Source organism: Myotis nattereri (assembly GCF_964212035.1).
Source record: "Myotis nattereri genome assembly, chromosome: 1".
Lineage (NCBI taxonomy): Eukaryota > Metazoa > Chordata > Mammalia > Chiroptera > Vespertilionidae > Myotis > Myotis nattereri.
Window position 1 is genome coordinate 139,296,790 of NC_138075.1, and position 27,745 is coordinate 139,324,534.

At 46.4% G+C, this 27,745-nt stretch overlaps 1 protein-coding gene across 4 annotated transcripts in view; it reads left to right on the forward strand.

The window, feature by feature from the left end:
* KIAA1217 overlaps positions 1–25,942 on the forward strand; it is a 467,214-nt gene extending 441,272 nt beyond the window's left edge. For 2 of the 4 annotated variants that reach the window (XM_081104030.1, XM_081104031.1), the window contains exons 11-21: positions 1,850–1,980; positions 2,465–2,612; positions 6,600–6,996; positions 8,450–8,633; positions 12,520–12,680; positions 13,388–13,552; positions 16,570–16,689; positions 20,767–20,844; positions 20,955–22,604; positions 23,131–23,253; positions 23,936–25,574. In XM_081104030.1, the coding sequence (XP_080960156.1) occupies positions 1,850–1,980; positions 2,465–2,612; positions 6,600–6,996; positions 8,450–8,633; positions 12,520–12,680; positions 13,388–13,552; positions 16,570–16,689; positions 20,767–20,844; positions 20,955–22,604; positions 23,131–23,253; positions 23,936–24,430 (3,652 nt within the window). In that variant the 3' untranslated portion in view covers positions 24,431–25,574. The other 2 variants (XM_081104029.1, XM_081104028.1) reach the window with 2 other exon arrangements.
* Positions 25,943–27,745: the final 1,803 nt, after the last annotated feature.

Genomic DNA, 27,745 nt, shown 5'->3' on the forward strand with positions numbered 1-27,745 from the left:
TGATGCAAGGTTATAAAATCCAAGAGTCACATTGTATGGAAGAGATTCAAATAGAATTTTAGGCTGACTGCTCAGATGACAGCTCCTTAGAGTATTAATTGCAACTTGGCCAGCTGCAGGATTGTTAATGGAACCATGATAACATTTGGGTCTTAGCTCTTCCATCAAAGCTTAGGAGGACTGGACAGCGTGTCCAATCTACACATTCAGATAATTCTGTTTGGTTATGAAGTGAAAAGGGACTTTTCCTCACATATTTAGAACTCTTATGAGAGATGGCACACATTCTCTCCACCCCGGGGTGCAGGAGCTGTGGGAACATCCCAGTGGGTTCACGTGAACGGGTATCTGTCCATCGTTTGTGAATGTGGACAGTGAGAAGATGGCTTTGCATTTTGGTCCTGAAGTTGCATCATCTTATCTGAAGGGATCATAGGCACTTTTGGTCCATTTTCCATAACAGAATGAAAGACATCAGCAAAATCTTCACCCCACTTCTCAGAGGTGGATGAATTTGCTGCTTGCCCCATGGTCCTTATTGAACATATGCGCCATCCTGCCTGAATCGCTCTCACAACTGTCGTGCCATCCATAACTTCATCCTCTCGTCCACCTGGTGCGAGGGTCTTAGCGGGCCATCTTTCTGCAAATACTGCCTTTTCCCCTCCTGCTGCTGCCTGCTCCACAGGCTCAGGACTCCGCCAAGTAACAGCTGTTCACTTACTGCCACCCAGTGGCTCTTCATCTCAACGTTCTTTCCCCTTTTCTTTACGAGGGCTGGTGGTTAGATTTACAGGCAAACTGAAATGATACAAACGTGGCTTAGGAGGGGGTTATTAATGTTCCCAGGTGACAGGATGTTTGTTTCTGTTTGTTTGTTTTGGAAGTGAAAGGCCTTAACTTAATTCTTTTGGAGCAGGCAGTACCCTAAGGTGTGTGTGTGCATATGAGGGTGCGTGAGTGTGTGTGGGTGTGAGTGTGTGTGTGTGTGTGTGTGTGTGTGTGTGTGTGTGTGAATCAGGTCTGGATCATTTTTTCTCTTTGTAGCTTGGAAAGGAAAGTCAATCCTTATTGATGGGACAATCAGTATAAACCGGAGGTTGGATCAGGGCAAGTTTGCTCCCCTCACCCAAGGACATTTAATGCCTGGAGACATTCTTGTTTGTCACAAAGTGGGGGAAGTGCTACTGGCACCAAGTACACAGAGCCAGGAGGGCTGCCAAACACCCTCAAATGCCCAGGACAGGCCCCACTACAGAGCATTATCTGGTCCAAAAGGTCAAGAGCCAAGGTTGAGAAGCCTGATCTGGGCTCCTCATTTTACTCCACTACAGCATTCTCTCTCTCTCTCTCTCTCTCTCTCTCTCTCTCTCTCTCTCTCTCTCTCTCCCTCTCTCTCTCTCTCTCTCTCTCTCTCTCTCCCCCGTCTCTCTCTCTCCCCCCCCCGTCTCTTTCTCTCTCTCCCTCTCTCTCTCTCTCTCTCTCCCCCGTCTCTCTCTCTCTCTCTCTCTCTCTCTCTCTCTCTCTCTCTCTCTCTCTCCCCCCCCCCTCCCACTCTCTCTCTTTCTCTCTCTATTGTCACAAAGTGCACACAACCCCCCTTAATTGGCATCAGCGCCACTGAAGATGAGGAGCCAGCTGCCATCTTCCCTGCGGCCGCCTGGGCCACGCCACAAACAGGCCCTGGGTAAACTTGCCTGCACCTGCGCTAACCTGTGCTCCACCATCTGGGCGGGAGGCGAGGTGGGCGGGACACAGCGCACAGCGGGAGCCCAGGTGAGCCCCGTGCCCCTGCGCCGGTGCTTTGTCGACCTTCGGTGTTCACGCTCTGTGTCTGCTCGCCCCGCAGTGAGCTGGAGGACCTGGTTGAAGACCTGAAGAAGGACTCCGCATCGGCCAGCCGAGTGGTCACCTTAAAAGACGTGGAAGATGGGGCGTTCCTCCTGCGACAAGTGGGAGAAGCGGTGGCTTCCCTGAAAGGTGAGCCTCCTCGGGGTTATGTCCCACAGGGAGGGCTCCGTTCACTCACTCACTCACTCATGCCTGGCAGGGTCCGCCAGACTCCTCCAGGTGGCAGGCACGTGGGACCCAGCCCTGAACAAGAGCCAGGCCTTCCTGTCTTCTTGAAGCTTATACGGTAGTGGGTGCTGACAGATTTAGGACTAAATGATAATACAGTTTCTCACTGGACTCTTACAACACACCAGCACCTGTGCCAAATTCAGTAAACACAACCCCAAGGGACAGCTGGCCTGATCCCAAGTTCACAGCCAGGAAAGGAGGCCAGGGGAGCTCTGCCCCTGGCCGTGGCCACCTGGCCGCCACTTCTTCTCCCTGAAGGTGTGTGAAGGGCACTGTGGCTGGTGAACCCCACGCGCTGCACCCTATCCAGGGTCAGGTGCAGGGTGGGGGGTTGCTGTTCTGACTTTTTCTCCCACAACTCACGCGCTGCTCTTGGCCACAGGAGAATTCCCGACCTTACAAAACAAGATGCGAGCCATCCTGCGCATAGAGGTGGAGGCCGTGCGCTTCCTGAAGGAGGAGCCGCACCGGCTGGACAGTCTCCTGCAGAGAGTGCGGAGCATGACCGACACCCTGACGCTGCTGCGGAGGTGACCCCACTGGGCATGCAGAGGGCGGGGCGGGGTGGGGTGCTGGGAGGGCTGGGGGTCTATGGTTTGGGCTCCCAGGCTTCCTCTGTGCTCCTGGGACCTGGGCCATGGCAAGTCTTATTTCTCATGCCCTGAGGAGAAGCCGCGGTCCCTTCCCACCTGGAACTCCCATTGTGCGCACGGCTTGAGGTCCTGATCCTTCCGCAGGGGCCTCAAGCAGGTTCTGATCCTGCTGCATCCGGCACGAGCTCGGGCTTGCAATTCACGAGTCAACAGTTTAAGAAAATCATTTGAAGGTGGTTCCTTCCAATAACATTTTGAAGTTGAAGAATGGATCAAAATGTAATATTAGCCTCCTTCACTTCAGGGGCATAGATGACTTCAGTTCAAAGAACATGAGTAGAAATAAAGCCTTTTTTGAGTTTCCTGCTGAAAGGGTATCTGAGAGGTGTTGATCCCATCAGAAAAGAGAAACAAACCCCCTTTCGTGGCACAGCCAGTCACCTTTGCCTGCCCATAAAAGAGGGTCCCAGAAGAAGAAAAACTAAATCACTGAATCACCCAGGACTTTCATTGAGAAGAAAATTCCTGAACTCTATACTCACATAGAAAGTGCTGACATATATGCAGGATTGTGTTGCCAGAAGCACCTTTATAAATGCCGTCTCATGTACTCTGTCTTGGGTGACAGTTAGATCTCTTTCTTCTCAGCACACTCATAACAATAGCTCATGTCAGTGAGCACTTCCTATGTTCCAGACACTGAACTAAGCCTTTGTAAATATTAGCTCACTCTGTCCTGACTTGCAACCCTATGTGGCAGGCATTCTCATTCCCATTGTCTAGAGAGAATCTGAGCTTCGAGGAAGTTCACTAGAAGTGAGAGGTGGGGCCAGGATAGGAACTGATAGGTTGACTCCAGAGAGCAGAGTTGGTTCTGATCTTACACCCAGGCAGTCAGCAATGTTTGGACAGTCTGTCCAGCCTGGTATTGGATGTCAAGAATCCTATATAATAAAAGGCTAATATGCAAAACAACCGAACAGCAGAATGACTGGTCGCTATGATATGCACTGACTACCACGGGGCAGGCGCTCAATGCAGGAGCTGCCCCCTGGTGGTCAGTGCGCTCCCACAGGGGGCGCACCGCTCAGCCAGAAGCCCAGAAGCTGAGATCAAAGGCCTAAGCCATCAGTCGGATATCCCCTGAGGGCTCCCATACTGTAAGAGCGTGCAGGCTGGGCTGAGAGACCCTCTCCCCCCTTCCCACCCCCCTGCACGAATTTTGTGCACCTGGCCTCTAGTATAATAATAAAGACAAACAGGAACCCTGCCCTTATATAACTTTCTCTCTCACATGGGAAGTAGACACAACTACCAAAACTAAACCAGTTTCCAACAGTGGCTGTCCCTGAGTTTTGTTTTTAACACATTGTATGCAGGAAACGTATTTATACGTTTTACATTGACTGGTAGTAGAGCGCGGGACACGTATTAATATGTTTTTTATAGACTAGCGGTAGAATGCAGGTAACCTATAAATACGTTTATTTTTATACCTTTTTATTGTTCTAAAGGGATGCTAACATGCAGATATACACCTCACCTTCCCAAATTTTTCTTCTTCTGGGACCCAAAATTTGGGTCTCTAACACATACAATGGTGAATTATGTATGTACTTCCAGGTATAACGGTAATCAATCTATTCAACTGCAAAAATGGCCCGCGCCACCTGTTAGCGCGCGATAAAAACTACCTGCAAACAATGTGTTAATAGAACTAGGAAATTGCAGAGACATTACCCTTCAACTCTTAGACCAGATTTGAGAGCAGGTCACAGACAGAAGGAACAAATAAGACAGCTTCTTGGGAGAATTTTAGTCATTAACTGTAAACATGTGATCAGATTTATAAGATAAATAAATGTACAGTTGACTTTCAGATGAATTATTATTAACCAGAGGAACAAGTGAGATTTTTCTAGTAACAATGACCTCAAGAAAAGGCCTCCTTTGAGATGCAAACATGATAAGCATCACCTGCATAAGTTCCCGAAGGAATTCTGAAATCCAGCAGTGGCCTCCTGCAGAGACCACATCTGACTGAGTGCAGGAACAAACTGTACCTGAGACACATCTTCTCATAGGTCCACTCATTTTAAGTTGCTGGAGTGAACTTTTTCTTCCAGCAGGATAAAAATCTGGTAAAAGAATTCTTCATTAAGCTCTTCCCTAAATGTGGTAACCCATCCGCAAAGCCCAGAACAAGCCACCCTTGTTAAGTGGAAACAGATAATGGGCTGGCAGACAGCGTTGCCCCTTCTCCCTTCTCTCCCCTGAAAAACAATTAAAACAATGTGTTAGAGCCAGCACAGAGGGACGGAGCTCCGTCCTTGCCTCATCTCCAGGGAATCAAGTTCTAAAAAAGATGTGATGTGTGTTTTGAATGTTACAGGACTTTTTGTCCCATGAATGCTCAGTGGTCAGAATGACAAACCCAGGTAACTAACTTTTAAAATAAAAGAAATCTTAGCTGCCATCCGACTGCCCATCACAAGCCTTTGCACTATTAATTGGTATTGGTAGCTCGTGTATGTAAAGTGCTGTATCCGGCACTGGGGAGACACAATGAGGAAGACAGGACATGCCTGTGTCCTGATGCCATGGCAGGGAGATAACGCAGGTGACAGTCACAGAGCAACTCAGCAGCTGGGAAGAGGCTGACATGTTTTGATATGTACTGAATTTGAAGTTCTGGAAGGATAACCAAATACAACTGCCCACTAGGCACTTAGGAATGTGGACTGAGGTTCAAGAGAGAGACAGAGGGGTGTCCCTGCCTAATGGGGAGGGGAGGTGGGAGGAGGAAGGGGAGAGAGATTTAGAATCAGAAGTTGCCTTCGTGAAGATGGTGATTTGAAGTAGAAGAGGTGGCTACGGTAGAGTGAGAGAAGGGAAAGGAGGGAAGAGGTCCTCGGGCATCCTCGGGGCTGACGGGCCAGGGTAGGGAAACTAAGCAGCAAAAGGAACAGAGACGTGAGTAGCAGGAGAGACTCATAGAATATAGTGTCTTTTTTTCAAATCAAAAAGAGCATTTTAGTAAGAAGGAAAAGAGACTAATTAAAAATTACAGGTCAAGGTACAAGTCTCACATTGTCTCACATATATAACTTTACACTGAGCTGAACAACCACCCTAGGGAAGACATCAGCTGTCAGCATCATCGTCACGATCACATTCTATGGAAAAGTATCTGAGACTCAAAAAGGTGACGTCCCTGGCATTATAGCAGTAGAACGTGGCAGAACTGATGTTCAGACCCAAGTCTGTCTGACCCCAATACCATGTCTTTCTCGCTGCACCCATGGGTGCCAGTGGACAAAGAGCATCACATGGCCCCGAAAGCAGAAGAGTATGAGAACTAACCCAGCTGCTCAATTTGGTGTCATGGTGACCTTGCAGAAAGCTTGGTCAAGTCCCAGTGGGGAAGCCAGCTCGCACCAGGAGGAGTGAGCATTAGAACATAGACTGCCCTCCCGAGCCATTTGAAGTGCAAGGAGCAGATTCTGGGGTGTCAGGAAGGTTTGGGGATTAGAGCCCTGCATCTGTGAGGGCTCTCCAGGCCGGGGTCAGCTGGACGAGACATTGTTAGAATCATTTGACCACTTCATGCTGCCACCTTCCCCCAAAGCAGTGATGGAATTGTGTGCCAGGGCACAACAGTGCTAGTGGACAGAGCAAAGCAAGCCACCTCCTGAGGACATAACTGAGAAAGCAGCTGCCAGAGGTAAGTAGGAGGAAATTCACTGCTGGGAAGTAGCTATGGAAACCCTCAACCCTGAGCTGCTACTCTGAGTTTTAGAATGTTTTAATTTTGCAAGAAAAGCTTGCCTGGCTTTGGGATGGCACTCTATTCACATGTACCATAATATTAAAATAAAAGTCACCTATTTCATAGCTAACGCTGCTATGCATGCTTCCTCCTAGACGTGTCACCGATGGGCTCTTAAAAGGGGCAGATGCAGCCGAGGCCGCACAGTATGTGGCCATGGAGAAGGCCACCGCCGCAGAAGTCCTAGCGTCCCAGCCCCTCCACGGCGCAGCAGTCCCTCGAGACGTGAAGTCGGAAGTGGTGCCCTTGATGGTTCACCATGCTCAGAGCTCTCCTGTGGTCACTCAGCCGTCCCAGCTCTCCTCCGCCCCACCCAACCCTGCCCAGCACCCGACCAGCCCTCCAGCAGTCACACAGGAAGTGACCTCAGCTCCCCAGTCATCACAGGCAACTCAGTCTCCACAGGCACCCATGAATGGCTCCTCCATGCAGAGTTTGTTCATTGACGAAATCCACAGTGTGAGTGCCAGGAACAGGGCGGTGTCTATTGAGGTAGAGTCCTACTTCCATTTTTTGTAGCCCCATAGAGGAGTGTGACTCATGATCCTTTCCCTGGAAGAATTTACAGCCTGGCTGTAGAGATAGTACATATATGTATCCGAGTCATATTTTTTATGAAAATGTGTTTATATATACTAGAGGCCTGGTGCACAAAATTCATGCAGGGAGGGTGCCCTCAGCCCAGCCTGCACCCTCTCCAATCTGGGACCCCTCGGAGGATGTCCAACTGCCGGTTTAGGCCCAATCCTGGGTCACTCGGACATCCCTCTCACAATCCTGGACCGCTAGCTCCTAATCGCTCACCTGCCTGCCTGCCTGGTTGACCCCAACTGCCCCCCTCTGCTGACCTGATCGCCCCTAACTGCCCCCTGCCATCCTGGTTGCCCCCAACTCCCCCCCCCCACTGCTGGCCTGGTCACCCCTCACAGTTCCCCCAACGGCCTGGTTGCCCCACACAGCCTGCTGTTAAGTCATTTGGTCGTTCCTCACTAACCCCCCTGCCTGCCTGGTCTCCCCATGCAGCCTGCTTGTTCAGTCGTTTGGTCATCCTTCACTAACCTCCCTGCCAGCCTGGTTGTAGGCAGCCATGTTTGTGAGGGCATGATGGTCAATTTGCATATTACCTCTTTATTACATAGGATATGATGTCCTAAGAAATGTGTGCACACTTTGAATGATTATAAAGTCAGTGTTTATTAACATACAGTTCATTTTCAATTTTTAAAAGAATCTACAGAAATGAGTAATTTTTTTGTCAATGCCTGTTTTCAATCTGGTGATCATTCTTGCCTAAGCACTGCTGATAACACAAAGCAATAGAACTGCAAACATCAAGAATCATTTCATGTTGTATTTGTGTGCCCTCAAGTCATCAACTGTTGCTGACTTTGTACCATAAACAGGTCATCTAAGTAATCTCACCCCCGCCCCCTTTTTCAAAGTAAGAAAATGTGGTCCAGTAGCCATATAGCAAGTCTTTGACAGAAGTGGAACCAAGACATGGGATTCTTAGCTCCTAGTGAGTGTTTTGGTGTTTATTTCTGTTTGTTTGAAACTCTCTACAATGAAAGCTCAATTTAGAAAACAAAAACTTGGTTATGGATACTTACCCAGGGTAGCGTGTCTGTGTCCCGTTTTATTTACTGTTGGTGGAAGTATTCGGTAAGTGCTCAGCCATCATTTAGTGAATGAATTTGATTTCTGAGCTTGCTGCAATATGAATGAGTGTCACGCGCGTAAATGCAGCCCATTTCGCTATAGGAGAGGCAGCAGAGAGCAGGTGTGTCCGATTTGCCAGGTGTCTCTCAGCACATAACCCGGAGCGTTATTTTGCCAGCACTTTAACTGTGTTACACCTCCTCCCACCCAACAGGAAATCTCTAAACAATTAATGAGCTTTTCCCTCTGTTTTTACCAACTTTCTTCACCTGCTCTTTTCCTTCAGAAAGCAGAAAGGAAATGGGAAGAGAAAAGACAAAATCTGGACCACTATAATGGGAAAGAGTTCGAGAAGCTCCTGGAAGAAGCTCAGGCCAATATCATGAAGTCAATTCCAAACCTAGAGATGCCCCCAGCCTCGGGCCCAAAGCCCAAGGGCGATGCTCCGGGGGACAGGCTGGAACTCTCAGGTAAGGGGCTGGCAGCTGCCACTGGCTGCCCTCGGGTCAGGGTGGGGCCAAGCTCTCACTTCTTAGGAATTTTATGAAATTGAAAAATTGGGAGAACCAATCTCTCAGGTGTCCCTAGAGCTTCACTACTACTTTGAAACCATAACTATAGCCATAGTGGGAAGAAGCTGTTCTATGTTAAGATGCTAGAACAATGCCCAATAAGGAAACATTTAGATTTCCCAGCTTCTGCATTTCCTGTGAATTCATGACACTTCCCAGCACCAGCTGGGTGAGTATGAGGCCTGCATCCAAAGCAGGAGTTTTTCATATGCTGCGGAAAGAAAAGGCCAGCTTTTATGAGCTCCCAGGGGGATAATTGCTTGTAAGATGAAATTGTATTTTTTAAATCGAAATTATTAAATTGTAAATTTAACCAACTGAACTATGGAAGTTAAGCCTCAATATGTCAGTAATAATATAAAATAACTTTTAAAAAACTCAGCCTACTAAGTCTCTAAGCTATTACAAGCCTTGTGCTTTATTCTGATATTAAAATTATATGACGTTTACCCTGGCCAGGTGGCTCAGTTGGTTGGAAGGCCACCCCATACACCAAAAGACTGAGGGTTTGATTCCCTGGTTAGGACACTTACAGAAGGCAACCAATTGATATTTCTCTCTCACATCAATGTTTCTCTCTCCCTTCTCTCTCTAAAAAAAAATCAATAAAAATCCTTGAGTTAGGATGAGGATAAAAAAAAAAATTATGTGACATCATTGTTTACTTGTGGCCCAATGTGTCACACTAAATGAATGAGACCTTGTCCAGCAACTAAAATTAATTTGAAATGGAATCTCCATCTTGACTTGTCAAGGAAATTTATAACCATAGTTTAACCACTGTAACACTCCAGGTTTTCATTCCTCAAAGCTTCTCTAAAACTCCACTCACTGAAAGTCTCCCCATCAGTCTGTACTAAGAGGCATTTTTTCATCTCTTTCCCTACCTGCCAGTTGTGAGAGGCCTGGCTAGGCCCCTGGAGGGTCAGGCACGCAGACCAGAGAGGAAAGGGCCTTGGGAGGGGCAGGTCTGCTCTCACCACCACGGCGTTTCTCCCAAAGTTCCCATGGAGAATTTCTAATGGATAACATGATCTTCCTCATTGCATCTCTCTCTTTCCTAATTCAGCTCTCCCTATTATTAATTTTTGTCATAGAGTCTCCTTTGATGTTTTAGAATTACAAATAAATTATAAATTTCGAATGAGATGTTAGAGAGGAGTGTTGAGTAGGAATTGGATGACAGAGGTGAAGAAATTAGCCAGAGAACATGTATGCATAAGCCATAGACACAGACAACAGTGCGGTGATGGCCAGAGGAAAGAGGGGCGGGTTGGGTGGAGGTGGGCAAAGGGGGGGATATTGGGGACATCCGTAATAGTGCCAACAATAAAAATAAAGTGAAAAAAAGAAAAATGTTATATATTTAGAATGATAAATAAATTATAATTGTTCCTTCTCCTGCTTGTACAATAAAAATAGTAACAATACATTTTGTTAACCTCATCTGGGATTTTTATTCTTTCAGATTTAAAAAAAGTTTGCATAAATTATATTTTTAATGACTCCCCAAAGTATCTTCACTCAGTTAAAGTGTTGTTACTGTTGTTGTTTTCTTTTTTAACACATGGCCTGGCTTCTTGTCAAAAAGAGTCTACTAATGTCCAGGCCACCAGAAGTGGGTGAGGGTATCACCCATTCTCTGTAGACTTTGATTTCTGTTATTCTCTTTTTATTTGTCATGGATGTTATTGCTTTTATTTTTGTCTACTAGTAGGGTAAAATTCTAAGCTAAGGGTTTTAAAAAATCATTTGTATTTCCTTTTGGGTGCATTGTCTGCCTACATATATAATGGGGCAGGATGGATAGCTCCCAAAAATATTAATGGAAAATTTGGGGAATGGTGGCCTCAGTCAGTGGTAAAGCAAAAGTATTCACAAAGGCAGATGTTAAAAAGCATCAAGGAAGACTTTATTCAAGACTATTGCTAAGAGGAGAGAGACTGACTCAGCTCTGAGTGCAGCAGGCGGGATTCCTGCGAGAGGCAGGCCAAGGACGTTAATATCAGGGTGGGGAGCGAAGAACTTGTCCGATATCAAGAATGGGGGATTCTTGCTAACTGGATTCTTTGCTAAAGCTCGGCTCAGCAGATCAAGGTCAGGGCTAGTGAGAAGAGGGCCGAGAGGAGCTTGAATAAGTTGCTCAAAGAGGGAGTCTGTCATCACACCTGAGAGGAGAGAGCTGGGTCGGCCAGCCTATGCTGAGGCATGTGGCCCGGTGGCTGTGAGTTTGACATGCTTGCGAGAGGAACCCAACCTGGAGGTGACCATCCCAAGGCCAGGCTGCTGGCATAGGAACCAGCACAGCCCCGATGCTGCGGGGCCCTATAACCCAGCACCCTCGTGCATGAGACAGAAACTGTCCACCATGAATAATCACTGGCATGTCACCCTCATGATTTCCCGAGTCTGTCACAACTTTATTTTTTTTAATATATTTTTATTGATTTCAGAGAGGAAGGGAGAGGGAGAGAGAGAGAAACATCAATGGTGAGAGAGAATCATTGATTGTCTGCCTCCTGCCCACCCCACACTGGCAATTGAGCCCACAACCTGGGCATGTGCCCTGCCGAGGAATCGAACACTAACCTCCTGGTTCATAGGTCGATGCTCAACCACTGAGCCACCAGCCGGGCAAGTCTGTCACCACTATAAATGGGAACGTGTCAAGCATTCTAAAGAACTCTGTCTCTCTGCTCAGAAAAGACAAGCACTCAAGTCCCTAGAGCAGTGATGGTGAACCTTTTGAGCTCGGCATGTCAGCATTTTGAAAATCCCTAACTTAACTCTGGTGCCATGTCACATATAGAAATTTTTTGATATTTGCAACCATAGTAAAACAAAGATTTATATTTTTGATATTTATTTTATACATTTAAATGCCATTTAACAAAGAAAAATCAACCAAAAAAATGAGTTTGCATGTCACCTCTGACACACGTGTCATAGGTTCGCCATCACTGCCCTAGAGAGAGTTGGGAAAAGCCCAGCTGTAAGTGCAGACCCTGAATTTCTGGTTCTACCACTTTAGAGAACTGCTGGGCAGTGTTTGTAAAGGGCTGAAGTGGGGAAGGTTGGGGAAGGGCTTTGCAATGAGGCTGTTTTCCTGAGCATTTTCCTGGGGAAGGCTGAGTAGATGTCAACACTAACAATTCTCTCTCTACTGCGTTTGCTGTCTCTGTTCTTTAGCAGAGAGCCTTTTCCAAGCCCATAACCAGGACCAAAGCCCCCACTTTCCCCGTGATTTTGTTCCCTGTTCCCATGTGCTTCCCAGTTTCCCTCTGCCCCTTCCTTGGCCATATTCTACTCTAACACACCCCTGCCCAGTGGCTCCTCCGAAGGCTGTTTTTCGCCTGGGGGTTGGGGGCTTTGGAGACCATGCAGGGCTCTGATTTACCTTTAGTTCTGATTGCTCATCTCTCCAAGTAGATTTTTTGTTTAATAATGACAGCAAATAGTTGCATAACATTTATCATAGGCCAGTAAGCACTGTGCTTTATGCATAGTAAGTCATTTAATCCTCAGGGCACCCCAGTGGAGAGGCGCTTGTTATAATACTCATTTAGCAGACGAGAAATCCAAGGCAGAGGGGTTAATTAGCTTGTGAAAGGTCTTTCCAGGATTTCAAGTCAGTTGGGCTGCAGGGTTTTTACCATTAATTTTTGCACGATGGAGAGAATAGAGAAAATTTTTCATGAGAATGTATCAAGGCTATAGGAATACACTGGACTTTGGGGCGTTATCTTGAAAAGAGATGATTGTGCAGTGGCACACTGTCTTACAGAAGACTCTCCAAGCTCCGAGCAGGACTTGGACAGGTTGGGGGGCAAGTCCCCACCCCCTCCTCCCCCGCCCCCGAGACGGAGCTACCTGCCAGGATCCGGGCTCACCACCACCAGGACTGGCGACGTGGTCTACACCAGCAGGAAGGAGAACACCACTAAGGTCAGATGGGTCAAGGCCTGGCATACTGGTCTCTGGGTTCATACGATCCCTTAGACAAGGTCATGTCTGCTCTCATTTAGAACCTAGAAAGCACTGAGGCAGAGAAGAGAGGCAGAGAATCAAATAAAACTAGATGGGCAGGAAGTTCCACCGATGGAAAAACGTCAGCCGGTGTTATGGACTGGATGCAGCAACACTAGTTTTATCCTTACCTGACGTTTAGCTGCAATGATGTGAAATGCAAATCATAAGCTACTTCCCCAGCAGGTCATCGTGAGGTTGAAAATAAGGGTAGCAGAGGGAAGCAAAAGAAAGACCACCTTACAAAGATAACTGGGATGAGCTAACACGGTTGAGGGCGTCCATACACAGAGATGCCTAATGAGCTTTAGCTTGCACGGCACATGGCATGTTTTATCTTTTATGTTCAATGTAAAATTCAAGTTTCAAGGGAAGATAGTATGGGAGGACCTTTCTTACAGGCACTGAACGGTGAGGAGTTACAATTTTATTATAATTCTTCAATCCATTCACCAAAATGGTAGCTCACATGGACAAAAACCTAAACTAAATGCAAGTGGACAGAATAGCCCTTCAACTCGATTTGAAGAGCTAGGAAGTCAGTTTAGTAGTCCTCTGTGGTCGCTCCCTCTTTTTGCCAGACCTGGGGGTGTTCAGCCAACATCTGTGCCTTGAACCTTCCATAGGCAAGCGGTGAAGATGCCGGACCAAGCCTGCAGGCTAGAGCCACAAAATGCCCAGCAGAGGAGCCTGCTTCAGCGTGGACTCCATCCCCACCTCCGGTCACTACCTGCTCCTCAAAGGACGAGGAGGAGGAAGAAGAAGGAGACAAAATCATGGCAGAACTCCAGGTATGTGGATACAGTGACTGACCGTGGCTCCTTGCTCTTCCCATCAGGAACTCCGCCTACATCTCTCACAGACTCCTTGGCTGGAGAAGGCTGGCTTTGGCCTTCACTGGGCTCTCAGCACACCTTTAGGATGTGTGTAAGGAATGACCATTCCATGGAACAACTCAGGACGTTTACACAAAAAATCAATTGCAAGCTTTCCTAGCTCTGGCTGGTAAAATTGACTTTTCTTCCTTTCAGTGTTGATAGTCTCTGTTTCCCTTAAAAAATAATTTAAAAGGAAATCAGAAACACTGGCCATGGTTTCTCTCGATAAGAACTGCTGAACCCCTGCTTCAGGCGCGGTCCTGTAACTTGGCCTTGATATTTAGAATGACTGACCTTGAGTCATGTGGCTTCCTTCACTCCATACAAGGTTCCCATTCAATGTCAGTTTCATCTTTTCAAATAGTCTCAAAAGCCAAATAGTCTTATTTATCATTTTCCTTGCCTATTTAAGAAATTGATATTTATTTTTAGATTTTTATTTGTAACTAATGACCACAGTCTCCTCTTAGGATTAAAGATGGGGTGCATGGGCTATACCCAAAACTGATCCCACATTCAAATTGTGGAAGTGAATCTGCCCTGTGTATACATTCTAAGAACTTGATTAACTGAAGACATATGCATAATGCTTAGACTAAAGTCTGTTCATAGAGTATTTCATTTTGACCCATGCTTATTATAGGATTATTTTGTCCTTCAGATGGTAAGATCACAACTTTCCTGGGGCTCCAAAACATGTTACTTTTCACCAGTGTACCCATGGTTGTGCAGGCCCACAACCGTGGATCTGCATCTTGCATTTGGAATAGGGAGAGCTTTCAAACCATGTCATTTCCACTGCTGCTGTCCTACTCTGCTTTCCGTGGGAATGCCTGCTAAAGAGGAGCTGCTTGGATTTTATAGGGAACGCAGGGCTGCTGGTTGATGGTCACATGCACGAGCCTTTCGAGCCTCACTGAAACTCACAGACTGGACTGGGACATCCCCTCCACCCATCAGATTACACACAGGTTTTTAGAATGGCTAGAGAATTTCATTCATAGGAATCACAGATTTATAAAGTTAGCAACTCATGAAACAGCTGGGAGCAGGGAGGCATCCATCACCCAGTTATCCAATGAGGACCCTCAGGCTGTTGACTCTGGCATGTCAAGCCTACTTGTCGCTGGGATTGGTGCATGTCCTAAAATGTGTAGGCAGATCCTGGGGCCATTCATTGTAGCATCTGGCCCCAAATTAGGGTTTCAATGGGTCATGGCCTGGTTTGATTCAAATGGTGACAGAGCACTAGGTCATTGTAAATCGGTACACGGTGAACAATTACTAATAAGCCAAGAAATGGAGAGTGTTAGTCTTGTGAATAATCCTGCACTAGCCTCCTAAGAAAATTAATTTATTTGTTCTAGCCACTTAGAGCCCATCATTGAGAATATTTCCCTCCATCGAAGACTGAGTATCTTCCTTGATTTCTTTAACTGGAAGCTTTACAAAAGCGGTGTATCTGGCTTCTTGTTTTATTGTTGGTGGTTAGGTGCTAGTGGTGAGTATGTGCTCTAACCCTAACTTAACCAAACCCAGCCATCCTGCTGGGGTAGGGACCCAACCCGCTGCTCAGAAAGTTGGCCAGTGGCTCTGGTTAGACAGCCCTCAACCCCACGGCAGGACAAGGAGCATAACTGTGGAGCAACTTGCATGCTCCTGTCAACAGGCACCGTCAGAAACCACAGGCTCCGAAGTCCAGGGCCTCACAGCCCAACAGCGATGGCAAGTGGCCTTCGTGAGCGGAGCCCTGGGCAACTCCGGGCCAACAAGGAGGGTGCCGGAGCAGCGGGAGCAGGGAGTCCGCAGAGAGTGGAGAGCCGGCTGGGGAGAGTCCTGGGCACCAGCTCCATTCTTACTTGGACCAGCGATGAGACGTTCACTCGGGGAGGGCATGGGTTATTCTTTCTGCCTGCCGTTATTTCCAGATGACAGTACTTGACATTAAGGAAATATGAAAGAATTATTTGAGATGATTCATTTAAATAAGTAGTTTTTAATCCTGGCTGTCCGTTAGAATTACGTAGGAAAATTTTTTTAAAGTCCTACAACCCAGAGATTCAGATTTAATTTTCTCTGGGTGAGCCCTGGGTAATAGTATTTTTATAAACCAGGTGATATGTTGAAAACCTCTGATTTCAAAAAACTTGGGTTCTTGGGTTACTGTGTCTCCTGCTCTCTCCATCACTCTGCCGCTCCCCTCTGCCCTGCAGACATAGCCTGTGCTTCCTCTCCTGGCTCCGTGCTCACAGGAGCTGGTGTGGCTCCAAAAACCAGGACAGTTTTCAGAAACAAGTCTAGGCCTCAGGCAGTTCCGAGGCCACTCAGAATGCCATGGTGCTGAACAGCACCACTTTCTCAGTGAGCCTCAGAACGCCTCGGAGCACGGAGCCCCTGTTACTATTTCAGACAGTGAATTGGCCAGCATTGCCTTTATTTTAAGGCTTCAGGGTTTTTAATATCTTGTGCCCTTTTTCTATAGCTTCAATAAATAAATTGAGTCTGGTAAAAAAAAATAATCAAGAAAAAAGAAAGAAAAGATGGCTTCTTGGGTGTTTTGTATTTTTTTAATTCATTTACATATTCAGTATTTTTGAAAGGTCAAAACAAGAAGCCCTACTAAACGCAAACCAAGTTCACCCTGGACAGGAAAAAAGGGTGTTCTCTGCAAGGGCTGTGTCCTTTCATCTTGCTGTGGCCCAGAAATTAGGAGGCCTTGGCCCTAGGCTCCGCCCTCTCACCAGCTCTGTGGGCCTGAGGCCAGAAGGGGATCAGGTTTTCAAGGTGCTGCCTTCCATCTGGCCCTGGGGTGACCTGTGTGCAGGACAGGGCTGTGGTCTCCACGCTCTAGATTGATTCCCTGCCTGCCTGCCTCCTCCTTCCTCCTCGCTACACAGAATCCTGTTAACCTCAGTATTTTAATTCCATAGGCATTCCAGAAGTGTTCCTTTATGGATGTAAATTCAAACAGTCATGCTGAGCAGTCCCGGGCTGACAGTCACGCTAAAGACACTAGGCCGGGGGCCACAGTCTCACCCAAGGAGAAGAAGGTAACGTGGCGATCACACTCGGCCACGCGGGCGGAACGCCCTTCTTTCCTTGCTGACACTAACCGCTCCTGCGCTCGTCCTCCTGTGCCCTCTCCTTCCCTCTCGCCTTTAAAAAGACAATGCACTGAAACACCGCTTTGCATTTAATTCAGAGATAACTGGCTGAGGTTTTCTGAGCAGATGCACTGTTTCTGTGCACAGCGTTCGATAGTATGTGCAGAATTGAGGCATTATCTTCACAAACTAAAGAATATACATCTTTCAAGATTGTCTAGAATGACTTTTACAGACAAAAAAAAAAGAAACGCCAACCAAGTTTGTAGCACTTTTTCTCATTTTTCACCTATCTCCTGAACCAAAGCATCAATATTAAAAATCGGTGAAAGCCGTAGATTCCAGGAAGGAAGCTCGGGGCGGAGCTGCACACCTGAGGCGTCCACAGGTGGATGCTCATGGAAACACACACATGTATCTGCACACATGTGTAAAGATGCCCAGCAGAATTCTCTTATATTACAAATTCTCAAAGTAGACCTTGCAGAATAAGAAGTTCAGTATAGTTTTAGTGCTAATACACTTTGTGGCGTTCCAATGGCTTCGAAACAGATGTCCAGGCTCTGGAACAAAGTTCATTCTTGTGACCTCAGTACTTTAGGGAGAGGATGTGAGCCTGAGTGTTTGAACCTCAACATTAAGCTAGACCTGGAACTTTAATGATTTTTTGGCAAGAGAGCCATCTTATTTGAATGAAGCCACTGTCTAAATGTCAGGCAAGAGCAGTGGTTCTCAACCTTCCTAATGCCGCGACCCTTTAATACAGTTCCTCATGTTGTGGTGACCCCCAGCCATAAAATTATTTTCGTTGCTACTTCATAACTGTAATTTTGCTACTGTTATGAATCGTAATGTAAATATCTGATATGCAGGATGTATTTTCATTGTTACAAATTGAACATAATTAAAGCACAGTGATTAATCCCAAAAACAATATGTAACTATATATGTGTTTTCCGATGGTCTTAGGCGACCCCTGTGAAAGGGTCGTTCAACCCCCAAAGGGGTCGCGACCCACAGGTTGAGAACCGCTGGTATAGAACGTTTATTATGATCAACTCAAGTCCTAACATGTCTCACCAGAATGTATATTTCAGAATTCAGAGGTTCTAGTTGCCCTTAAATGAAGTCAAACATCTCGGCTAGAGCATTGTGAGTCCAAGTGGGCACCGCAGTCCATGTGCACATAAGCTCAGTGAGGAGCTAAAGGGTCATGAAATCAAAAGTTATTCTAATACAACCCTTCAAGAGACACAACCTGGTGACTGCAGCCCCCTGCCTGCTCCTCCCTGGCTCACAGCCAGCAGAGAGCCCTGTGTACAATGAGTCTGCCACAGAAAGCCAGTAACCAGGTGACATGCGATCTCCCAGCACATCACGGGAGGTTATGAGATTATTGTTGATAAATTTTTCTCATGAAGAAAACCGTCTACTAATTTGGATTGAATCCATGGCAATCATATTGGAAATATATTGTTTTTCCAGTCTCTGGAATCCCCTTATGTGGCCTTATTAAGATCAGGCCATGGAAGGCCCTAGCGCATTTGAGTTATAGGGCATATTTGGGCCAATGGGACTATTTTTGTCTAAAACACTGGAAACTGGGAACTTCTTGAAGATCCCGCTGGAGAAGATTATTGTCTCATTGTAGAATTTTGCTAATTTTCTTGAAATTTGCATGAGATGTTTTGTCCAGCAATTACAAACCCATATCCCAATCATCTCTTTTATCTCAATCAGGGGTCCATCGGCTAATAATAAGCAGGTCTGTATTGAGTGCCCAACACTGGGTTTAATCACAGGTGCTTATTCTAGATAATTGTACTGAGTAGGTTGATCTGCTGCATAATATCAGTATCAGACTTGTATTTGAGTATTATATACAATGTGGGTTTCAGACTTGTCCCCAATTGTTGTCATTAACCTCTTCCTGGGCTACTCATCTCCTTTCCTATACCTCTTAAAATATTCCTTCTGTCATCAGAAAGCAGTAGCCTAGTTCCTGACTTTTATGCAGTAGTCCTATAATTCTGTCTCTAATCCTGGTTTATTGCCCGTATGCGTATTGAGCCTGCTTCACCAGCGGTCTGAGCAATCCAAATCTCAGAGCCCATAAGCAGATATTAAGGAGGCTTAATTATTCAATCTTGACTATCTAAGAAATCACTGTGAGATTACCTATGACAGTTGTGACCATGCTACTCTGAATAAAGTTAATGCACTTGCTTTGATACACCCATTCTTTTTTCTAGCCCAGTGACAAAAATGGTAGGCCATGTGAAACCTCAGCTTGGCAGCTTTATGTTAGTGGCCTTGCCTTGGAGTATTCCTGCTACTCGACCTGTCTTACAATGCATGTCTCACATGGTGGCATTCCAGATATTTCATGATGGGTATGACTGGGGTCCTGACCAATCAGAACAGAGAGCAGGTCTACCCCCAGCACCTGGGCCAGCAGAACATCAGCTGTGCAGGTGTCTTCTGTAGATCACATGGCTGTTCCTTCCCTCATTCAAGGATAAATTCTTCCGCAGGTCCTAACGTGCTAGCTCCATAGATGGACTTGAAACCTCGGGCCCAAGCCTCATTTCTTTTTCTTAAAACCTTTTACTTGTTGTATTTGTTGTTGAATCATCTAAATGTAAAATCCCACAAAAGATATTATGTCATTCGACTACAGCAGCTGAGTCATTCATTGCACTGGTTTTGGGGGCCTCCTGGGGGTGAGGGGAAGTTAAACTGGTGGCGTTGGCTGTCTAGTGCACCTCGTACCTTGTGCGATCTTTCCATGTGACTTATAGGGAGTCTGTTGTTGGTGTATTATCCCTTAACCTGTATGAACATTCTTTCCATTTTTAACCAGGCTGGTAGGACTGCTCTGGGTTGACTTTGGCGGGGGCCTGGGTTACTGTGCTTTGTTAGGCTGTAACCAAACAACCTCGTTGGGATTATGTCCCATCCTACTAAACTCACCTCTTCCTCTTGGGCTTCTGCAATGAGAAGAAAGGACAGCAGTGCCCTGGAATGACAGGGCGTGGTTAGTGTGAGCGTTGTGACAGGGCCCGGGCTACTGGCACAGCCATGCGGGGAAGGGCGCGCTTTCCCGGGGGAGCCCTCTGCATCCCGGGTCCTCCGTGCTGGGCTCTTCTGTTCGGAACCTCGGTGAGAGCCTCGGGCTGTCTCTTTGCTCTGCATCAGACTGTATAGAGAATAAAATCTTAATCATGATGTGCCAGTCTCAATCCTAGCCTCAGATATCTGTTTTGTAAATGTTTAGGTGATATTTTAGCAGCATTATCACACTGAATTTGGATTTGATCGTCTTGGTGTGATTACTTTGAAGGCTATTTTGACACTTCCCTTGGCAAGTGCAAGTACAAACTGCGAGTATATTTCAATCTGTCATTTGAAAAGGAATGTTGTTTTTTTAAATCTCAAAGTCCTACACCCTACCAGTGCAGATGTCCTTGGAGGACACTTTCCATAAACAAAACTGCTAGGACGGAAATAACTCGCTGGAAGGGACAGGTACAATCTGCTGGCCTAGTGCCTCAGTTTATAAGCAAGAACCTCGAGGCCCGGAGAAGTGGAGGAGCTTGCCTAAAGTGACACGATGAGGCGGCAGGCAGAAGACGCTGCCTCTGCCTGCTGACATGGTGCGCTTTCTGCAAGGCCACCCCATGCTGGTTTCCGCTTCTGCCAAGCTCACTGTCAGATGTTGGAAAGAGGACGTTTCCTACAGCATCAGTCTCTTTATTCTCTTCATTGCTCCCCCACCAGATTTGAATTTCTTGAGATATTTTGCTAATTGAGATTTTCATCTTATGCAAACACAGGGCATTTTTGGAAGTTGGCGAACAAAACAGCCCAAGGTAAACAGAGCTCTAGGCTTTGGACCGGTGTGTAACAAATGTGGTTGGCCCGCATGTTTTGGAAATGTAATTAAAGGAACAATTTAGTTATAGTCCACTGTGGGAGGAGGTGTGGTTTTGTGGAGTAACATGTCCTACACTATCCTACCAGAATTTGGAATTTTTCCACGAAGACGTACGGAAATCTGATGTTGAATATGAAAATGGCCCCCAAATGGAATCCCGAAAGGTGAGTTCCCCATCCGTGTTCCAGCCGATACCGTGCAGATTAATTAGCCTCCTTTTCGGATCCATTTCTGATTAACGCATGTCATTTCCCGCCTCCACTCTCCCTCGCAGGTCACCTCAGGGGCTCCTACACACAGTGACTGTCCCAGGTGGGAAAGAGGAGTGGAGAACAGTATTTCTCAAGAACATCAGACTATAAAACTGACAGCAAGAACATCGGATATTCTTGATGCCTCAAGAACATCAGACTATAAAACTGACATCTTAATGAAGGAAAATTCCATTCCCAATAGAAGTTTACTTAGAGACAGTAGAAATTATTCCCAGAAAAATGTGTCTAAGGTCAATTCCAGTTTCCCTGGCACCAATTTGTTAGAAGATGAAATAAGCAAAGGGCCTAAAATCTCAGGACTGCAGGGCCCTCCATCTGACCCTGAGAACCAGAAGATGAATTATGAAAAGACAAAAGAGATGAGTCAACAAGATCAAGAAAATGCAGATAGATGTCACCTACTCTCTCCCACTAGGTCAACTGAATTGAGTATTTGTGATGTCAAAACTCAAGATCAAGAGGTTCCTGTGACAGAGTTTGGCCAAGTTGTGCTAAGACCCAAGGGGGCTTGGCATGCTAATAATGGGAAGCCTAATGAGGACAGAGAATCAACCCCAAGTTCTCCCACTGAGGAAAGTGCACCCACAGACAACATCGCCTTCATGATTACCAGAACTGCGGTCCAGGTTCTCTCTAGCGGGGAGGTCCGCGAGATAGTGAGCAAGAAGGGAGAAGATGTACAGACTGTGAATATTGATGCCAAAAAAGAGATGACTTCCCAACAAGAAGGGACTGAAAATGAAGAGCCAGTCGTGTGCCTAGACAAGAAGCCAGTCATCATCATTTTTGACGAACCCATGGACATCCGATCTGCATATAAGAGACTTTCAACCATATTTGAGGAGTGCGATGAGGAATTAGAGAGAATGATGACAGAGGAAAAGATAGAAGAGGAGGAAGAGGAGGAAAATGGAGACACTGTGGTCCAGAATAACACTTCCCAAAAGTTCCAGAAGGTTGTGTCAGGCCCTGGCTCAGGACTGCAGGCTGAGAGCCGATTGCAGCCACACTCCGTCTCAGGAGACACCGGAGTGTCAGGAGGACAGGGAATGAATAAGGCTGAGCTGCCCACGAGCGGCCGAGCAGATTCTCCAAGTTCAGAAAGCAAGTGTGATGCGGCATATGACCAGTTGGAAAGCCCCAAGAAAAAGTTCAAGTTCAAATTCCCTAAAAAGCAACTCGCCGCTCTCACTCAGGCAATTCGCACAGGAACCAAGACGGGGAAGAAGACCTTGCAGGTGGTGGTCTACGAAGAGGAGGAAGAGGACGGCACTTTGAAGCAGCACAAAGAAGCCAAGCGATTCGAGATCACTCAGTCTTCCCCACCCGAAGACACCCCCCAAAACAGGCTCAGGAGACAGGGGCAGCCCTGTCTGGAGAACACATCTTCCATTTCCAGAACTGATGAGATTAGAAATAACACCTACAGAACACTGGACAGCCTGGAGCAGACCATCAAACAGCTGGAAAACACGATCAGCGAAATGAGCCCAAAAGCCCTCGTTGATACCTCATGTTCTCCCAACAGAGATTCTGTTGCAAGCTCGTCCCACATAGCCCGGGAGGCCTCTCCCCGAGCCTTGCTAGTTCTGGAAGAAGCTCCCACTGCCCTAGAGCCCCCCTCATCAATACCTTCAGCTTCACGTAAGGTATCTTGGTCTGATGGAAAATGAAAAGACCCAGCTGCTTTCCTAAATCTGCCATAATCACCACTAGCAAAAGGTGTCTTGTGATTGACTTGCTTCCTGTCAGGTGGCTCATTTATTATGTTTTAGTTATTTATTTGTCTGTTCGCCTTGATACTTTCCTCTCACACTTTCTCCCTCCCCTTCAAAACAACAACAACTGGGTGTCTAACAGCTAATTGACTCTGGTTTTACCTCTGTTGCTGATTGGTGTTGGGTCAGCGCAAGGATGCTGGGTCATCCATTTGCCGTTAAAATGATTGCTCTGATACTCACATTAAAATCCGTTTGATCAGTAGTGGAGCAGTTTATTCTGTTTGATTCTTGGAATTAACCCAGTGGTGTCTTCTGATGTCCGTCTCCCAGATCTGTTCTGCATGTAGGGCTGTGGCTTCTCACATTGAGCTTCTCGGCACCCCGCGGGCCGGCCTCGGCGATAATCCACTCACGTGCTTCCCTTGTCTCCCCCTCTCGCTGCTCTTCCCCACAGGCCCCAGCGGGGACCCCACAGACCAGCAGGATGCCAGTCCCCATGAGCTCCAAGAGTAGACCCGGAAGCCTGGACAAGCCCGGCAAGCAGACCAAACTGCAGGATCCCCGCCAATATCGTCAGGTAGTTTTACCTTAAAACCAGTTTTGGATGGACACGCTTACAGTGGTGAAGCAAGTCGCTGACTTAGTTTATACCAAACATTCTGTTTTCTTTGTAAGCTATGGTTTGTGTAGACTTCCTGGATCTGGGGCATGAAGAAAGTCTAAAAACCTTTGTTTGTTGAACTTTCCTCCACGCTTTTGCATGCCTGCAATAAAACATCGTTTACTTTGTGAGTCCCACGTTTAGCCATTAACACGAGCTGCCACACCGGTTGGCTTTTCTTTGGCGAATGTAGTGGTTCATCAGAACGCCCTGAGAAACCGAGTCAGACAAACCTGTCGTTGAACTGTCCCGAAAGTCGCCCCCACTAACGTCTATGTTGATTGCACTGCATTAGAGGCACATTAACACTCCACGTCCCACCTTCACCCCTTAATAACCCAGACGCATGGCTGACCCAGCCCCAGACCCCAGACATGGTCTCCTTTCTTCCTTTGTGCATCCTCTGCTCTCTATACACTTTGGGGTTTTCTCCCAGGTCCAGTACAGCACAATGAGACTTAGCTCAGGCCTTGAACTGGTTTGGTTGGGTTGGATGCCTTTTATTTAATTATTCTCAGAAGGGCTGTGTTGCCAGACCCTGTGCAACGATCGTGTTACCAACTTTCTGACAAACTGTCTCCGCCGTCTTTATTTGCAGGCTAATGGAAGTGCTAAGAAAGCTGGTGGGGACTGTAAGCCTGCTTTCCCCTCCTTACCTGCTTCTAAGATTCCAGCCCTTTCTCCCAGCTCTGGGAAAAGCGGCTCTCTGCCCTCTTCTAGCGGTGACAGCTCTAACTTCCCTAACCCAGCTGCTTCTAAACCACCGGTTACTTCTAACCCTCTCAGCCCCCAAACAGGACGAGCTGCCTCCTCGGCCTCCCTCATCCCCTCTGTCTCTAATGGCTCCTTAAAGTTTCAGAGCCCCACTCACACAGGTAAAGGTCACCATCTTTCATTCTCACTGCAGACTCCCAATGGCCGAGCAGCCCCTCCCTCCTGCTCCTCCTCCCCCCCCTCCCCCGCCTCCCCCACTTCACTGAACCAAGGTGCCAGGAGCGTCAGGACCATCCATACTCCCAGCCTCACCAGCTACAAGGCACAGAATGGAAGTTCCAGCAAAGCCACCCCATCCACAGCAAAGGAAACCTCTTAAAGGCCACACCCTATCAGGCACAAGTTGGAGTTACATTTAAAAATGTAGAAAAAAATTGTAACAGTCTTTTAACAACTGTTTTCGCAAGAGAATGTAACATATTGCTGTACTGTTTGAGGCTTAATGCTAAGTATGTGCTAAATACTGGATGAATAGATTTCAGTAAAGCTTGTTTGGTTTGGTTTTATTTTTTAGTTGTTGCTATTGTAATTACATAGTGTTAACTGTCTGTATTCAACACCTGTTAAATGAAGTAAGCATGGGTTACAGGGAGTATGGTGAGAGAGAAGGGTAGGTGTGTGAGGCAGGAAAAAACGTATTGAGCATGTAAAACATGTATGATTTCAGAATTTTAGTATGTTTTGTATAAAAATATTTTTCATTACAGAGACTAGACGTGAACAGAGAAATACGCAAGTGCGACTATACAAATTGTAAAAGAGATACTATATTTCCTTTTATTTTAGTGTTATTTAGCTTTATTACAGATTTCTATTTTTGTCAAAACTTCATGGTTCCTTTCAAGATCTTTTTTGCCAAAACATTTTGATACTATAGCATTGTACATTTGAAAGTAGTGTCTAGACAACAGGCCAACCCAGGGTCATATGTAGAAAGCAATTTATCAAACCAATTGCACTGCCATGAAAAGTATGTATGATAATTTGCCAGCCCAAGCGAGCTAGTTTTCTTTGCATTTCTCTCTTTCTTCTTCTTCTTCTTCTTTTTTTTTTTTAACATATTGGGACTCTCTAGTTGTTTTCTTTGCAGTATCTGACCCCTTCCTTTGTTTTCTGAGACCTGGCAACCCACACTATTACAGTACATTGTGGATTTTAAAGTGTACACTTCTGTACTGTTCTGTAAACTGAAAAACTTTTGTAAATATATAAATAGACATAAAAACACTATATGTGACAGCACATAGAGTAGTTTTCCCACACCAAAGTTAATTTTTATGCATGCTTTACAAATATATATTGGGATGGGCAGAAATGGGACTCTCCATACATTTTTAAAAAGTAACAAGTTTGCACAGCTAGAGTGTTTTTGTAAATAACTGTATTTGTATAACACAGTCATGTAATATACAGAACTATAAGCAGAGACATTGCAAAACTAATAAAGGGCTGCATGCTTATTATTTTTTGTACCTTGTTACTATAGCTGCGTCCTAGGCAAAGAATGAAACGGAACTGTTACCAAGGGAAATGGTTTGGGCTTTGAGGGCGTTATCAGTGACATGTAAGCAGCCTCAAACTTGTGTTCTGAAAGCTCTATTTCTCCGAAAACTCTGAGGTGACTCATGATGAGGTCTCATGAATTCACTGCGAGTGTGGTGCCTTCCGACATGACCTGCTGACTCCCGTCTCGGAGGCTCACCAGGTTCGGCTCACAGAAAGCAAACCTGGGCGCAGTCTCCACCTTCATTTCCAGAGAGGTTCTTCCGACCGGCTTTTTCCTGTTTGAATTCCAGGAGAAGTAAACTGAAATAAAAGGTCCTTACCACTAGGATGTGTTTTGTTTTGTTTTGTTTTGTTTTGTTTGTTTGAGTTCTTAATTTTAAACAAATATTATTGGTCCAAAGGGAAATATAACTAACATTACACTTAGTTTTCCTTTAAAAAATAGGGATAAAGGTTCGTGAAAATAATGCCCAGATTACTAATGGACTGACACACTGACAAACTTTTGTAAATCTATAAATAGACACAATATATAAATAGACTGTTCTTGTTAGAACAGTCTCAGGAACCTGCTTATCATTCCTTGTTGCCTCCAAAATGTTTAACTTGGTGGTTTCATGTAAAGTGCAATATTTCTTATTACTTTAGCACCCGGTGGTAGTGTTTACAACCTTCGGGCTGCTGAGCTGGCATGCCTTCACCAGAAATGTTTTGCCCTGTCTCTACTCATTATAGTAACTATAATCACATGTTTGACGTATGTAACACTCAGGAAAGTTGCCTTAAACCTTTGAGGTATCAGAGGTTCCAACATTTCAGTTGCCTCCTGGAACCGACTCAGCAGCTGCAATATGCTAAAGTGGATGTAACAGCTACTGCACGCTCGTGCATTTGCTCCTGTGTGTGAGCAGCTGAGACTCTGGGTCAGCAACTAAAGAGCAGATTGTGGCTCATGCTCTCAATGCAACTTCAGACCACCCAGAGCTCTGGCAGGACATACATGTGAGGACCAGTTTCAGCCCTTGTGATGAAGGAACGGACAGTTTGTGGGGGCGGCGGGGGGGGGGGGGGGCTCAACGTGGCCCCTGGCCGAGACCCAGCGAGGCGCTGCCTGCCTCCTCAGGAAGTTGGAGGGGAAACCATCATCATTGGAGGAGCTGGACCCGGTATGCACAGCTGCCTGCCACACTTAAAAAGGCACCTCGGTTCCTTTAACAGCTCAGGTGGGTGATGTTAGATAGGTGGTGGCTGGATTTTAGGTTTTTGTTAAAATACTATTAGTAGCGTCTCTCTACATTATCTTTTAAGTTCATCATTCCACTAACAAATTATTATATCGGAAAAAGGTTCTTAGGAATAAACCACAGAGGCTTCTCCGATCCATTCTACAGTCCGTAATCGGGACCACCGGCTGGTGCTGCAGCCTTGGGCATGTCTCGGTTTTCTCATCAGTAACGGAGAATAATAGTAAAGGAACCTAGGACTGACGAGAGGAATAAATGAGAAGCACAGAAAATTCCTAAGACGGAGCCTGGCACATACCACACACCCGGTAAGGGTTGGTTAGGATTGTGGTCGCCTTCATCACTTCTGCAAGGATGGCCCTTCAGAGGCTCCCGTGGGGAGGGGGTGCCACAAACAGGCCTGCGGAGGAGTCAGACACCGAGATGTTTCGCGCTGGCGCTGGGCTCTTGCAGGTGCAACACAGAACGGTCAATAGTGTTGCCTCACGGAGGAGGCCGCTCTCCTTTTAATGCTGCTTGTGACTGGAATTCTTTCCAAAGTAAAACAAAGACTTACATGGATTTGGGGCAGAGCCACAGCCCTAGAACCACAGCCACAGAAGAGAGAAGTGGGGTTTTCAGGCTTGGGAGAAAGGTGCACCCCAATCACCCCACCCCAGAGCCCGCTGGTGGTGAGGGTTGGAGCTGGTGCCCATCCCTGAGCCAGTACCTGGGCAAGACCTGTGACCAAAAGGTGATACTCCACTGGGCACTGAGAGCAGGTCTGACCACTCCCCTCGGCCCCCAGCCAGATTCAGGACAAATCAGGTGCTTCCCCCTGCCTGCCCTGCAGCGGGACTAGCTTCCTCCCCTCCCCATGGCCCTGTCAACGCAGAGGCTTTGGA